The 16,728-nt window shown below is 39.0% G+C and overlaps 1 protein-coding gene across 1 annotated transcript; it reads left to right on the top strand.

The window, feature by feature from the left end:
- The first annotated feature begins 515 nt into the window (after window positions 1-515).
- slc20a1b (solute carrier family 20 member 1b) lies at window positions 516-15,759 on the top strand. Its single transcript, XM_046861113.1, has 11 exons — window positions 516-818; window positions 4,119-4,877; window positions 4,971-5,111; window positions 5,469-5,554; window positions 5,783-5,879; window positions 10,957-11,076; window positions 12,242-12,454; window positions 12,622-13,156; window positions 13,699-13,884; window positions 14,016-14,100; window positions 15,346-15,759. The coding sequence occupies exons 2-11, from the start codon at window positions 4,529-4,531 to the stop codon at window positions 15,505-15,507; spliced, it is 1,974 nt and encodes a 657-aa protein (XP_046717069.1). The 5' UTR covers window positions 516-818; window positions 4,119-4,528; the 3' UTR covers window positions 15,508-15,759.
- The last annotated feature ends 969 nt before the right edge of the window (window positions 15,760-16,728 follow it).

Below are 16,728 nucleotides of genomic sequence, written 5' to 3' on the forward strand. Positions count from 1 at the left end.
AAATATCTGGGAAAAATGTACAAGAATTAAAATCAAATCACGTCATGACAGGTTTGAAAAGAATTGGAGTGTTAGATAGACAGATGATAGATAGATAGATAGATAGATAGATAGATAGATAGATAGATAGATAGATAGATAGATAGACAGACAGACATATAGACAGATAGATAGATAGATAGATAGATAGATAGATAGATAGATAGATAGATAGATAGATAGATAGATAGATAGATAGATAGGGATAATTTTGTAAAATAAAGACTTTATGGAGGTAAAAGACAAAGTAATTCAGAAAGCCACACAGCGACATTGGGACATTTGCTCGCCTCAAACCAGTTTAGTCCAGCGCGGTGCGGGTTTTTCTTTTCTTTTCTGTTCCTTTTTTTTTTTTTTTTTTTTTTTTTTTTTTTTTTTACACACGTCTCCAAAAAAGGAAATGTGGGCGGGGATTCCAGGCGTCAGCGTGACAGCGAGTGAGAGGGAAAAACGCGAGACTTCCGACTTTGGCGAGCGCGTGGAGCGGAGAGACCATATAAGAGCGCAGCTGAGCGGGATTTCCTCAGAAGCTGGAGTTCGGGTTTTAGGCGGTTTTGAGCAGTTTAAGAATAATTTAGTGACACTGTGTTAGATTCCGTGTTGTTGTTTTTTAGTTTGCTGTAGGTGCCGAGCGGGTTCATTTCGAGTCTAATTTTGACATTTATATCGGTTTAATTTTAAACTACATAGCGCGGGCACTCGTACCTAAGCGTTAGGCGGGCGCGGGGAAAAAAAAAGGAGAAGAAGAGAAACTGAGATATCATCTGTCTTTTAGCGTGGTAAGATACCTTTTTGTCCATTGTTGTGATACGTATTTTGTCTATTTGCCTATGAAATGGTATTTTAGAAATTTTAGTTTGTGACGATAAATGACATTTTTCTGGGTTGGTCTTGGCGCGGGCTAGGCTAGTCGGTGCTAGCTAACCGCGCCTACAGCTATGAACGGAACTTGAACGTGTTGTCTTAAATGATTTATTTTTTTTACATAGTATAAAGGGGCACATTAATATTATTTAATATCATGTGGTGTTATTTCGTAATTCAGTGTGACTGTGTATTTTTTTAAATGGCCGTCCGTTTGTTTCCGCGGTTCTTTTTCCGCGCTTGTCAGTGTCGCACGTGTAATAAAAGTGAATGCCGGTCTGGTCTTGCGAAATAACACGCACCAAAAGATGAAATAATACACGTAAACGCTTAACATTGCTATTTCCTACTGTACTGTAGGGTTTGTATGCAGTTCGTCAAATAATGTGAGGTATTATAACCTTTAGATTGACTAATTCATTGTTTCAATGTATTCTCGTGCACGAGTCGACTCCTATGCTCTTTGAGTCGACTCATCTTAGTGTGGACACCATGAGTTTATCCAACGGATACGATATACATGCACGAATGTCACTTCGCACAAAATTTGTGTGTTCTTTTCAATAACCAGGAAAGCAGCTGTGGAGCGCGTCAAAGTCTTTCTAATTGTAGAGTCGATTCTTGTTCTGGCGATGTATCAATTGATTCGATTCCATAGAAAGGGCTGGAATCCCCATCACTAATTCATTGTAGGTTTTGAAATGAAGAAATGGGACACTGCACCAAAACGATGTCGTTATGATCCTTTAATTGTTTTTTGCACTATATAGGAAATGAAACAAGAGCCATTTAGGAGCCAGACTAGCTATTATTATAGACTGGGATTATCCTTAAACCGGTCTCGTGCTCCGTGAATTAGTCGTGGTTAGCTTCGTAATAAACGGCTGATCTGGATTATTTAGCTTCCAAACGCTGTCATGTAGGCTATTACCCGCTTTCCTGATCTGTGTAAGTGTCAAAATAAGCGTGGTTGTTCTCCTTTACACGTGTTAAAGCCGAAATAATAATAAAAAAAAGGGACGCGGAAATTAACCGACCAGCGTGCAGGGACAGGAAGTGAACAGAAGGACGTGGCTATTGGCCAAATATTGAGCTTTTGTCATTGAGGAATACATCTAGCCATGGGAGCACCTCCACCCTGCATGTCTGCAATAATGTAATCCCATTCGTACCGTCGCTTTCGACCAGTGGTGGTAAAAACGTCTGGTCTTACAAGTGCAAGCTTGTATCTTGGGATGAATACAAGTCTAGACCAGCTTGTGGTTCCTCAAAAAATCAACAAAGTCATACAGCTAAATATTACAAACAGGGTTTTGGTCAAACTTCTGCTTCATCAACAAACCCACCAGGTTTCTCCAGGGTCAAGGTGCTACATTTATGTAATCATAGGAGGCACCAAACTAACTAGAATGTGCTCACATTAATATTTCAAGTATGTTGCTTTAAAAATGATGTAATTTTGATCTGTTAGTGTCTATTTTTTAGTTAGGATAAAGGTCTATTATTCGATACCAGACGTAAATATTGGGCCGTGCATGGTGAAGTCAGCGTGTTGTGGAAAAAACTCTTTTCCCTCTTGGCATATGGTGCCTCTCTGTTTGATCGCCGCCTACACGGATGTTACCTGCACGTTCCAGGCCAAACCAGAGACTTTGCTTTGGGTCTGGTGTGTTCATGACGCATGTTTGCCATGTGTCTAAGTCCTTGCTTAGTCTATGCAGTGTCTTGTTATGGCTGGATTCAGGCAAAAGTGGTTTTTAAAATCTCCACCTAGCAGTTGCTCAAGTGCGAGTCAAGAATGAAATGGTTTATTGTTGAAGGGTGTAGGAAGTAGAACGTAGTAGTTAAACGGTTATGATCACATTTAACCCCTTGTATTCCAAATACTTCATGTAAAAGTTTTCAATGAACTCACATAATCCCTGTACATTTGTTTCTTTTTACAAGTTATTTCTATAGATTGAATATTTTTGCAGAGCTCAGCAACACATGGCTTGAAATGTGAGCTGCCATTTGCTTTTTGCTTTGGACTGGTCACGTCTGGGTGGGGCTTTGAATACGTGACCTTTTGGATTAGTAGCACCCCAAAAAATAGCCATGTCCATAAATGGCTCACTGATATCTACAAAGTACAGTATGACAACTGTATGTAGTAACAAACTGCTAAATTATTAGCTAACCCAATGATTAGGCAGGGCCACGCTTAATAAATTGAATACAATATACAATGCTAGTGATTGTTTTTTATTTTTTTTTTTATTTTAATCCACTTTTAACAAAGCTAGACATTTTCACATTAAAAACAGACCAGCCAGCAGCCATATTTTCTGCTGTTATATGTTGATGCTTGCTTTCAAATCGTATATAAAAGGTTTCGAATCTGGTTAGTGTCTATTTTTCTTTTCTGCCCCCTAGTTATGCTTGTAGTGTGACAGGTGATGTGATTCAAAACAAGTACCAAGTATTACAGTATTGATGTTCGTTTATACAACTAAGCATTTGAGCTTTAAGGGTCTTGCTTAAAGGCCCAAAAACGCCCACTCTGTGGTGTTGAGATTTGAACTCGCAACCTTCTAATAGGAAGTCCATCTTAACGACTGAGCTACTACTTCCCATGACACAAATCTGTCCTTCAAAATGTTTTGCTTGAGGAGAGAGCTGAGCATAGTGATGTGTCAAACAGGACACACTTTATCTGCAGTACATGCTGCATAACAACCCCTGTTACTGTATATCTAAGCAGCCCACTCTCACATGGGGCACTCGGAAGGTTGAGATCCTTTCTGTAAACTGTGGTGGCATTGCAGTAATACTGCACACTTAATCACTGAAACATGAAGGCTCAGGAATGTTACCACACTGAAGCGCATGTCCGTTTCCATGGTAACTGCGTGTTGTGACATACACGTAACAATTTATTGTGTAGTGCTTATGATCTGTAGCAAAGATGGAAGTAATACAGTGCTCTGAAGAATTGTAAAAATGTGTCCTCTGCTGTTTATCATTTTTCGAATACTTTCAGGTCCAGATTAAAAGCAGAGTAAGATGTTTTTGATATGATTGCTGTGTTCACTTGAACAACTCATGTTTTTGAACTATGCATGGCTGTTGCATCAATCAGACTGTAGCATTAGTAAACACTGTATATTGTTAATCTGTAAACAATAAACTTAGGGAAATCTTCCCTTTTTGTTTTTTTTTTTTTTACTTTTCAGGAATGAGCTTCCATTCATCCATCTTCTCTGTTGCACAATGGATGTCCGTTCTTTCAGCCTAATAGGCCAAACTAAAACACATTTTAGCAGCACTAGTATATTCAGAGGATAGCAATAGCCCCCTCACTCCACCCTCTCCCTCCGCATTACACGCCAGTTTACATCTTACAGCATTGCAGATTCACTCAGTAGTGTCTGGATTTGCTCTAAATTGCTGTTTTAGCAGAGGGTGAAGGTAGGTAGGTTAGGGGAATTTCAGAAATTTTTTTTCAACACTAGTACCTCAGTTATTTAAACAATTCTAGCGTGCTGCTTAAATCAAGGGCTTATTTTTAGCTTTTTTGAAACCCTAAAAGATTGTGACGCTATTTAAAACTTGAAAGAGAAGAATCAAAAAGCTTTTGCACAAAATGGTGTCGACAACTTTAGCTTCAGTAATACTGATGACCTCTATTGCCCAAGTCGCTCAGGGCCCGCTGACCGACTACATGTGGCTCCTGATTGTCGGTTTCATCATAGCCTTCATCCTAGCCTTTTCTGTGGGAGCTAATGACGTTGCCAACTCTTTTGGCACTGCTGTGGGCTCTGGCGTGGTCACCCTGAAAGTCGCGTGCATCCTTGCTACCATCTTTGAAACCCTGGGATCTGTGCTGCTAGGAGCCAAAGTGAGCGAGACGATACGCAAAGGGATCATCGACGTGAACATGTACAACGGCTCTGAGCACGTTCTCATGGCCGGCTCAGTCAGCGCGATGTTTGGTAAGTGACCTGCCTGTAATGGATTGATACATTTTAACGTAAATATTATTACCAGTGAAGATTTTAATATTTTTTTCTTCTTGAAATCTCCAGGCTCTGCTGTGTGGCAACTGCTGGCTTCTTTCCTCAAACTCCCCATTTCTGGTACACATTGCATTGTGGGAGCCACCATCGGCTTTTCGCTAGTGGCAAAAGGTCTACAGGGAGTTCGGTGGATTGAGCTTCTGCGAATCGGTAAGTCCTAGATCTTTTAAATCTAAAGAGTTTACATAAAAAGGATTAGGTTAAAAAAGTATATAATGAAGCAAAATTTAAGGCTTGATGTACAGTGTGTCAGTGAGTTGATTGCAGAAAAACAAAACCGTAGTAATTCGCATTTAATTAAGTCGTATGGTCTGGTTTAAAGATGATCAGTAAAGTAGCTTATTTATTTACCTTACTCCAACATTCAGTTTTGTAGTATCCATGCTCCATCTGAACACTTACCACAGATTCTTTTCTATAGACAAATAATTTGTAAAGGATGAATGTTAAAGGATTAGAAATATTTACTGAGTGATTTACCCCCCTTCCTCCCTGTCTCTCTTACAGTTGCGTCTTGGTTCCTCTCTCCTCTCCTCTCTGGCTTTATGTCGGCAGTTCTCTTCTACTTTGTCCGCGTATTTATCTTGCAGAAGGTAAGAACAGGAAATCTGTTTGCACACCATGAGTTGCGCTAAAGGTTGAATTAGCATAATGGCAGAGGTGCCACAATGAGGACATTGAAGATCAGACAGACTTCATGAAAAACTGATGTCTCTCTTTTTGTACATATTATACTGGGGGGAGCCACTCTGTGATATTGGCTGCACTTTGTATTATTGTTAAGGTGTCTAATTTTTTTTCCTTTGCCTTCATGTTTGTAGAAGGATCCGGTTCCCAATGGACTCAGGGCATTGCCTGTCTTCTATGCTGTCACTTTGGGAATCAACATGTTCTCCATCATGTATACAGGCGCACCGAGTGAGTATTGTTCTCCTGTCACATCCATTTCTCTTTATGGGTAAGCCTTTCCCCTTAACACGAGGCCTAACAGACTGATGCAACACTGTTTGTGAACGTCATTAAGATTACTAACTAGAGGAAGCCAGATGGAAATGACCGTGCTGCATTACTTTTATTATTTTATTTTTTTTGTAATCTTGACCTTTGTATCAGGCTTTCTGTCCTTTTTGAACACGGAGGAAAGAAATAAAATCAATGGAGTACACTTGCCGTCCATCAAACTGAATCTTCATCAGAGTAGCCCCCTTTTTCTTTTTTTTTTTTTTCCTTTTTTTTTTCTTTTTTTTCTTTGCTGTGCATACTTTTTAATACATAACATTTGGGAACCTCATTAAATGAGCGTTTTTTTGCTCCTTTTTGTTTTCTTCTACCTACAGGGATCAACAATGCAAGGAGTCAGCTGGCCTGGGCCGTATATGAAGGCTTCAGGCCAGAGTATGACAGGATACACAGATAGGAGTGTGTGGCATGTATGCACTCTTATTAGGCACTGGAAGGTGCATCATATGCACTTGCACCACCAGGCCCAACTACACACAAACTGATTTAAGTCAACCTGAGAAAGGAGGTAGCGATAGCATAATTTTTTTTAGTTTAGAATTTTTTTTTTTTTTTTTTTTTTTTAAAAGAGGTAGTTGAGGCTGGCTGCTATCTGAGTGGATCAATAAGACATTCGGCTCAATATCTATAAAAGGAAGAGAAGCATGACTATGCAAAATCTTTCTAATGCATGTCGCATTGCATGTGATGTACCCAATGGTGAGAAGACTGAACACGCAGCTTTAAAGTTGCAAAAAGGGCTGAATTTCTTTGTTTGCTAATGGTCATTTTGACTGCTCTTATTTGATCCACCAGAAATGATTGTTTTTAGGTTTAGATTTAAAAAAGCACCAATTTAATGACATTTGAACTAGACAGAGATGGGAGACCTGCTCATATTTTAAGTCATTCCCCACCTCTCACTCCTGTGCAGTTCAACAAACACTTCTGCTCCGGTTTATTCTCCAATTCCGGAACCAGATTAATGCGAGGATTAGCGCCAGAGTTTTGGACTCACTTTGCTGACTTCGTGTCATCTGCTTCTGGATCAGCTTCAGGAGCAGTAGACCAGTCTTCATGAGCAAATGCCCTCTAAGCACAGTTTACTTGAGTTCGTCTGTACCATTCTCAAACATGTAGTCGTTGCTCTCTCACCCAGAGGGCTGAAACATTGTGTTTTTAGACCAATCTTGCTTCAGCAATTACCTGGATTCATGGATTGGTGTATTTTAGCAACTGCCTGAGTGTACCACTATACAGGTGTTTTTTTTTTTTTTTTTTAAATTAATTTTTTTATTAATGCAACACATTGAGCACGATATGTAAGTGCTTATTATTCCTGAAGTGGTACAAAACTTGGTACATCGACTTGCTAGGACTTGAAAAGCATTGCCATTGCCATCATATTTATCACACAAATGCATTGTGTTGAGGCCCTGCAGTCTTTGGATTGAGGAATGTTCTTGAAGCCTAATGCAAATAACATGGTTGCGCAAAAAAGACACGAGTTTAGCAGCTTATTACGAGTAGTGCCGCATGCTGCGAGTCGTCATTTCACTGCTCTTGGTTTGTTTGAAATGGGTGTCTAGTTAGAGCCTATATAAAACGGCAGTTTAGGATTAAAGAGAACGCACTTCCTCGCTGTGGTATGAAGTCTCATTTCTCGGTATATCCCGCCCAGTTCAGGTTTAATTTGTTTATTGTTGTAAAGCACTCACTGAGCCGGGCACTGCTGCTAGTGGTAAACTGATGGAAATACACAAATAACTCCCTCATCCCAGCGAAGCCCAGATTCAGCAGTAATGGTTTTGCCTAGAAAGTCCCCCCCACACACACACACACACTCACACACACACACACACACACACACACACACACACACACACCATCCTTTCTTTTGTTATGTAAAACCGTAAATGATCATTTCAAGGGTGGAATGAATAGAGTCCAGAAGCCTCACATGGCACATGTCAGCTTGCTGTTTGTGCTTCGCATGAATGTTAAGGTGGCTTGCTCACAGGCTGAAAAAAACAGTTTGCATCTTCTCATTCACATCACACAGAGGAGAGTCCTCTCTGATTTCACTTGCCATTAGCGAGTACACTAGTCTACTTAAAATTTTACATGCTTTCAAACTCTTACCTGTCATCCTGCCCAGTCAGGGTGTAACAGTGTGACCTGTGATTTTGTAAAGTAAACTGAAAAGAGGTGACTGGCCTCATGTTTGTTCAGAATGGTTACTCTAAACCTAATCTGGTGGCCGAGCTCTAGCTGACAGGTTAGGCAGCAATAAAATCATGAGGTTCTAGTATTTTACACAAGCAATATGTAAGTTTTATAACTTGATAAAGTGCAATATAAATCAAAGCCAACACACTTCTTGTTTTTGAGTTGGTTGCTTAAGAGTAGGAGTTGAAAAATATCTTGTCTTGGTACACAGTAACCTAATTCGTGTCACCTGCATGATGTTGTTTCCCAATTGCTACACGTGAGCTTTAGCCATGAGACAACCAAAGTTACATGTTACTTAACAGTTTACTTGAAAAGCAGCTCTGCCATTCTTGTTGCATTTAACAAGGCCTTATAAACCGCAGTGCATGATAAATAACTTGGGTGTGTTTTGCAAACACCTGAAGACCAAACACACCCAACAAATAAATGTAAATTGAAAATATAGTAAATTATAAAATATTATGTTAATTTATCCAAGAAGATTTAAGTTTGAGGAATGACTCATTATTTAATGTGTTCAGATTCTACTGAACAGCAGGAAGCTACCACTTTCACAACACAGTTTTTAGAGTCCTTTGTCTGAGAAGGTTAATATTGAGCACTGTAAAAAGTGGAGGAGAATATTTTTATAGTAAAATTTATGTTTTGATATTTGTGGCACTGTGACAACTGATCGAGGCTCTTGTGGTTTTACAACGTTTGACGTGTAGAGTAGAGCATTCCTTTTAATCAAATTGTATGATGAGGAAAAAATCTATATGTGAAAATGTTGCATGTATAATGTTTTTTACCAGTTTTAACTGCATTAATCACTTTCACCTCGTGCCAAATGCTTGTGCTGTTACAGCCTCGGAAAAAAAAACAGGTTTCATGCTTTTATCCTTTCAGTGTAACTGTTTATAACTCATTATGAATCTGAAATGGACTTGAAACATAAATAACTGTTTTAAACCTGGTTAGTGCTCTCTTAGGAAATCAGAAGAAACATTTCATGGGAAACCATGAGATGATCTAATTTTTTATTTATTTTTTGATAAGGTCTGTGATTTCCTGTTGCTGAAAAGACGTGTTGGATTGCCTTCCTGTAATAGGCAAATATTATCTATAGTCAATTTCTCTTCTTTTTTTTTTTATGTTGACACAAATGGCTTTTTAGTAGTAAACGTGTCCCCTTTACACCAGAAACAAGTTATACCAGACATTGCATTACCACAAAGCAAAAAACAACTGCCCCTTTTCTTCCAAATAAATCATAAATAGTCATCAGACAGTCATGGCAATAAAGTATGGCACTCCACCGTTTTTGAGGGGAATAATAGCTCTTGTTTTACACCAGAAGCTGTGGTTTTAGTTGGGGGTTTATAGTCTGTGAAAGTGGTATTTAAGTTGAGCTACAGTCGTTTTCTCTCCGTTTATCCCATGGTTGTGGTGCAGCAGCATCCCTTATTTTTTTTAATGCGTCATTCTCATGTGACGAACAGTGCATACCTTCCAATTTATTATTTTTAAACTTAAACCACAGTAAACACAGGATTTGCCACTCGTTTTTCCCCATTTTCTTTTCCCAACACAAACAAAAAATATTTTCAAAGTCTCAAATTTTTGGATTATAATGTTTGTTTTTGTTCAGCTGATACTATCTGGACCTCCTCCCATCGTTCTCACACACCTGTTAAGCCTTTTCCATGAGGCACTCGGTCATGTGAAAGAGTAGCATTTAAAAAAAAAAAATACACCACCCACAGTTCTTTCTCTTTTATTAGTGTAAGTGGAGCAAGTCACAGCAGTGTGCTGCAGGAGCACGTGAGTCAGTGCAGGAGGCGGAGAGCCACTGCTCGCTGTAACCGGTCTCGTCCAGAACATTTCTACACGCATTCATCTCTCCCCCTCCCTGTCCTTTTTTTTTTTTTCTTTTTTTTTTTTTTTCTTTCAGGAAAAAAACAAAAAAAAAAGCACAACCGGGTTTGCTGACTTGTGTTTTTACTTCACACATAGCAAGGTTTAGTCTAACGGCCATGTCTTGTGCCAGCACTATGTTGATCACATTCGCTTTCTGCAGTCTTGGCACCAAAATGATTTGGCTCAAGTAGGGACATTTTTTATTTAATTATAAAAAAAAAAATTTAATGGCAGGCAAACTTAAGTCAGTCCAGTTGCAATCTCTAATTAATCTATCCTGGTGCATTTTCATCCTTGGGTATGACTTTAAAATTTCTGAACCAATTGTATGCTTTTCCTCTGATCCTAATTTCTATCCAGCAGGTGATCTGCAGCCCTGAAGTCTTTCTAGCAATATACTTTTTGTGTAAATCATTAACAGTCCTGTGCCACTGCGGCATTTTGCTGCTATTCACGCTTTGCCATCTCTTTGGTGGTATCGCATGCCAGACTTTGCACTTGTTACCTACCTGTCACATTTGCCACGTGGTTGCAGATGACGCCGGTGGTTTATGGTGTCATTTTAACTCTAGTTTTAATCGTCATCTGATTTATTTTTAACAGCAAAGAAGTCCTCAGGATCCAAATTTTCCCGCCTTAAATACACCATATTTTTATTTTATTTTCCTCATGTGTCTCCAGTGCTAACATTATTAACAGCTAGGATTAAGTAATTCAGTCTCACCCTTGAATGATTTCTTTCAGAAATCTGTTCCGGTAGCACATGCTGCCATTTTTGTCTCAAAACCACCTTTCGTCTCTTTCTTTCTATTTCCCCCTGGTCCCCTTCTCGGCCCCTTCTCTCGTATTTACGCTGGCCCCGCAGTGCTGGGATTTGATGCGCTGCCCTGGTGGGGAACCCTTGTCCTCTCCATCGGATGTGCCATCCTCACTGGACTCATCGTCTGGTTTGCTGTTTGCCCCTACCTCAAGAGAAAAATTAAGCGTAAGTAAAGTTTGTTTATTTCTCTAGTTTGTGTTGGATCATGTGATGGTGTGGTTCGCTTTAAACGGAAATACAAGGTGTTAATTATTTCAGCCCACATGGTGCCTAAATGAATGACAAGCAATTTGACTGCAAATAATTGTGGCCAAGCAGCATTTAGAAATGTGGGCTATAAACAAGCCTTCTTTTAAATCTGTAATTGCAGAACTCATTTATTTATTAACTTGTGTTCTTCCCATTAACACAACCTTTGTCCAAAATATTGCCACGTGGCTGCAAATGAGGCTACATGTATTTTATATGATTAATCTCGATAATGACTCTTAAACACTTTAAATGGTGTAAATTATTCAGTGCTTACGATCCACACTGACGTGGCCTCGGGTTGTTCGGAAGTGGTCATGTGACTGACAAGCCGCTAAGAGATCCTTTTCAATCACATTAGCTCTGAAAAAACCCTGAGCCTTTGCCCTGGGGTATTAAACACTGTTGTTGCTTTGTAATTCTGTTGTGCTGCTTGTGTAAGACCGGGTCAGTGATGTCATTGGGTCAGTTATCCAGTAATTGGACTTTACCTGGTGGATTAGAATAGTTTTTGCTTAGACACTAACCCTGTTCAGAGTCTGCGTTGAGGTTACTGCAGGCAAATGTGAAGCGTTGTACCATTGCACATTTGACCATGTCGATCACGTGCCGCAAGGATGTTGGACCTTGATAATTGGTTAAAGCAACATGACAAACAGACCCGAGAACGTTCTAGCACAGGATTAGAGACAAAAAGAGGAGCAAGGGGTTTTAAAATCGGTGTAGTTTAAATGCCTACATTAAAATAATTCTTAATAATGCAATATAAGTTAGGAAAAAATTCTAATTAACATGAATAGAGGGAACAAATGTAGATGAAAAAACAGTATGTACAATGTAAGTTTGACAACAGGGGTTTTTGGTGTTGTGTATGCATTTCATATTGCTTTTGGCAGGATGTCTTCAGACATCCGGTGTTTGTTTGCGTTCCCTACACTTCCATAATAACACTGTTTTGAAATTTAGCTGCAGTGAAGTATATTTGCAAAGATCCTGCTGTTACCTGTGTGTTTGTGTGAAGAATTGGAATTGTGGGAAGAATTAATTTATTTTATTTTTTGTGTCCTCTTTGTTTCTCCAGGTGAGATCAAATCTAGCCCTTCAGAAAGTCCCCTAATGGAAAAGAGGGAAATGGTGGTGGAGGCACACTGTCCCATCCTCAAGAATGTTCCTGAGGTGCCCACATCCACACTGACCCCCAGTGCTCCTCCTTGTGAAGAACGTAGAGTCACTTTTGACATAGGAGACTCTGACGACTTCGAACCAAAAGAGGGTGAAATCAGCAATGGGAGCGGTAAGTTTTGAGGCAGAAGCAATTTTGCACAGACATCCACCGGAAATTTAAGATTCCCCCAAGTCACTCAAGCAATCATATAATAAATAGTGCTTTCAAAGAGACAAAAATAAAATGATCTTTTATCCATATTATAAATATATTAATTATGCATTTCTTTTGATCAGCTTCCAAATCAGTCCATGTTCAGTTCAACAACGGCCCCACCGCCCCCAGCAACGGCTATAGTCAGTACCACACTGTCCACAAGGACTCTGGTCTCTACAAGGACCTGCTGCACAAGCTGCACCTTGCCAAAGTAGGCGACTGCATGGGCGAGACAGGCGACCGACCCATCCGACGCAACAACAGCTACACCTCCTACACCATGGCCATCATTGGTCTTCATGGCGAGTTCAAGCCCCGAGACTCGGATTTCCGTGCTTCAGAGGAAGGAGACAAGGTGCAAGAGCGCAAGAGGGTCCGCATGGACAGCTACACGAGCTACTGCAATGCTGTGGCTGAGAGTGGTGCCCCCGAAGACGGCCTTGGAGATGCAGAAGTGACCCTTGAGATAAAAGAGGAGGATAGAGGAAGCAACAGCAGTTCACTGGAGGAAGAAAAGACCGATGCAGATAAACCTGAAGTTTCCATACTCTTCCAGTTCCTGCAGATTCTTACTGCCTGCTTTGGCTCTTTTGCTCATGGTGGAAATGATGTCAGGTATGGGAGAGCCTTAGTTCTAATATGCTAAATTCAAAGCAGATTCCTTTTTTATTTTTATTGCAAATTATCATTTCTTCATGGTCATGTAATTGCTTAAGTGTAACGAGAGCATAGGGCAAGATAAACTGGAGATTTGGAATTACATTGGATACATAAAATATTTAATAATTTGATTAAATTCTTTTGATTTCAGTCAAATGATATTTCATGTATCCAATGTTGTAATTCAAAATCTCAAGTTTATCTTGTCCTTACCTATGCTCTTGTTTTTGATCTGGAAATGAAAGTGTTTGTGTACTTGTTGCATAACCTAATCAGGACTGTAAACAAATACAGTGCAACCTCGATACTCACAGGGGTTACGTTCTATGACCTTTTTAATTTAATAAATTGCATAATATTAGTACAAACTCTTTTGAAATGTTTCTCCGAGTATCGAGGTTCCACTTTACCTACGTTTGCACGATAACCATCCCACAAGATCGCATGCTTAAATAGTTACATTTTTTTTGTCCTTTGTTTATCTCACCCTCATGCAGTAACGCTATTGGACCATTGGTGGCACTGTGGCTGGTTTATCAGAGCGGCTCTGTTAATACCACTGCTCCGACTCCTCTCTGGCTGCTGCTGTATGGAGGAGTGGGCATCTGCATCGGACTGTGGGTCTGGGGCCGCAGAGTCATCCAGACAATGGGCCGAGACCTTACTCCCATCACTCCCTCCAGGTGTGTGCGCTCATTTGCTCGTTTCTGTGTACTGTTGATTATTTATACATGTGCTGTTTTTTGTATCCTTGTGACATGTGGAACTTTTTACACTTTATTACATTGTTCTAAACTCAGTTTTGTCTTTACAGTGGGTTCAGCATCGAGCTGGCTTCAGCAGTCACTGTGGTCGTCGCCTCCAACATCGGTCTGCCCGTCTCCACCACCCACTGCAAGGTAAATGAACAAATCACGCACAGTCATACACACTATGCAAACATGAGCTGATGCAAAGCAGGCCAATGGCACAGGCCCATTTGAATGGGGTGGAGAAGTCCAGACTGCAGTGTAGGAGGATAACTACAGGGTGCAAACCGGGAGTTTGTTTTTCCACGCCAATCTTGTGGTAGTGTTGTCTGAAAAAATCTTACTTATAATGCCTCTTACTATTTACAATCTATTTATTTTATAAATAGTAAGGAGGTTATATGTAAATACTTTTTTGCTTTTTACACATGCACACACTAAGATGTTTACTATCATCCAGTGCTTAATTTAATTTAGGTTTATACAAATGGACCACTAAAGAGTGTCGTAAGTCAGTCACATGGAGTAAAGTAAACGGGGAACTACGTGGTCAGTCATTTGACATGGAGGATAAAATCCCTAATCTGTTCTGTTTTTATTATCTCAGAACAAGTGACAGTGTTTGTAGGGTTTTTATAGAATTATCATTGTAACCAAAAAATTAACTTATGATTTTGGGATTGATCAAAAAAAGTCAAAGCAAGGTCAGATGTCTGAAATTATGATGTATGTATTGTAGGCATGAAAATGCTTGTGTGAAATCCGCAGTAAAGCCATGTATTCTCTTTTGTAAGAGCGTAATAATAAACTTACAAAAGGAAACAACACATTCATTTCAAATATAAAGTTTATATATAAACATATGTATATGTAAATATTTACAGTTCTGGGGAAACACTATTTTCCAGATGGATTGGATATTGGCCAGGTGGAAGATATAAATAAATTAAACCCAGTTAAAAATAAAATTAAAAAAATCGAAACAAAGCTTATGTAATGTTTAGCTCTTAAAAAAAGTTTCTTTTCAATTATGCATATAATGCTTTATATATATATATATATATATATATATATATATATATATATATATATATATATATATATATATATATATATATATATATATATATATATATAATATAAATAAAAATTATAATATAAAGATTATAGATAAATCTTTCTTTTTTTTTTTTTTTTTGGCATGGCTTATTTCAAGCATTCATTTGTATAAAGTAGGTGTATTTAAACTTTTGGTTTGGTACTTGCTACATCTCTTCTATGTTGGATTAGATGATATCAAACTGAAGAAATGGTGGAATTCTTAATTGTACTGTAATGTAGTTGAGCCTAATGGTGGATCTTGTCTAATTAGAATCCATCTCCTCTCTCCTTTAGGTGGGTTCTGTGGTAGCCGTGGGTTGGATGCGTTCCCGTAAAGCCGTCGATTGGCGTCTTTTCCGCAACATCTTCATGGCCTGGTTTGTGACCGTGCCCATCTCCTGCCTCATCAGCGCCGCCATCATGGCTCTTTTTACTTACGTCATCTTCCCTGTGTAGTGTAGCTTTCAACTTTCACAGCTAAGAAAACAGAAGTGGCCGTTCTGCTGTTTGTCACAACTTCACCACCTTCATAGCTCCCATATCCACCTTCAATGGGGCTTGATGAATAGCATTGTTTTATCTAAGCTTGGGTTTCTTAGCTTGCGGCATGCATTGACCATTCAAATGCATGCGTTCTCTGTGTGGGCACGCACCAGGGTTCATATGCCAAGGGAGCAAAAAAATAAATTTTTATTTCCATTTTCTAAAGAGTCCAATCGTTGCCATGTATACATATCTTCTTGTAAATAATTAATAATTTTTTTATGTAATTATGTACATAATTATTTGACTTTTTTTTTTTTTTTTTTTCCTTTTTTAGTTTATTTTGGGGGGAGGGGGGTGAACAATTGCAGTGCAGTATTAGCCTTCTTTTGACATCTTTTATACACATCATTTGAGGCTCACTGAACTCTGCTTAAAGCAGTATTTAGACGTTAACAAGGTCACTATGTTTGGAATTCGGATTTTCTGATCTATTGATCTTTAGTAAGAAGTGCTCGTCCTGGCCCCGACACTTCCCTTGCTAATATTTGATGTACGGTGAATCTCTAATATCTGGCAGCTTTGAGAAGTTTCATATCGTGACCTGGAAATCTTTTATTTATCTTTTTTTTTTTTCTTCTCCCATTCCAGATTATTCAGACAAATTATAAGAGAATTTTCCCTCCCTCTTTCAACTTAACCCACCCCCAAACCCACACAATGGGACAAGCTGTCATTTCTTTGTTTTCCCCAATTGATGCTCAAATAAATGCACTGATCCCTTTTTGTTCCCTATTTCATTTGAAGTACCATATGGTGCTGGAAAATATGGCCTTAATATAATATCCGTCTTGCACTAAATTATGTCGTCCTTGCGGCATACACAGATCGGCTCCGTTTATTACATGCAGCAGCAGACAAACTGATTGGATGTGGCAATCGTTTCTTTTGTATATGTTTTGTTTAAATCAATGTTTTAAACGTAGCACTACTGTTTTCATAAAATTCTACATTTTTTTTATTTTTGACACATTGTCTCGCTCAACCATTTTGTTGATCTGTTGCAGTTTTTTTTTTTGGTAATGGCAATTCAGAACATTGCTGGATCATCTCAGAAGATCTTATGGAAATTATGATCTGAACTGAGCTGACTTTGTTTGGGGGGGGATCGTAAAGATAATCATTAGTCACATA

Source organism: Silurus meridionalis, chromosome 11 (genome assembly GCF_014805685.1).
Source record: "Silurus meridionalis isolate SWU-2019-XX chromosome 11, ASM1480568v1, whole genome shotgun sequence".
Taxonomy (NCBI): domain Eukaryota; kingdom Metazoa; phylum Chordata; class Actinopteri; order Siluriformes; family Siluridae; genus Silurus; species Silurus meridionalis.

Bases quoted from the DNA above. Each gene is read 5' to 3' on its own strand.
- slc20a1b (XM_046861113.1), top strand. From the start codon at position 4,529: ATGGTGTCGACAACTTTAGCTTCAGTAATACTGATGACCTCTATTGCC. The intron at 5,112-5,468 runs GTAAGTCCTAGA...TCTCTCTTACAG, and splicing joins GATTGAGCTTCTGCGAATCG to TTGCGTCTTGGTTCCTCTCT. The intron at 5,880-10,956 runs GTGAGTATTGTT...CTGGCCCCGCAG, and splicing joins CATGTATACAGGCGCACCGA to TGCTGGGATTTGATGCGCTG.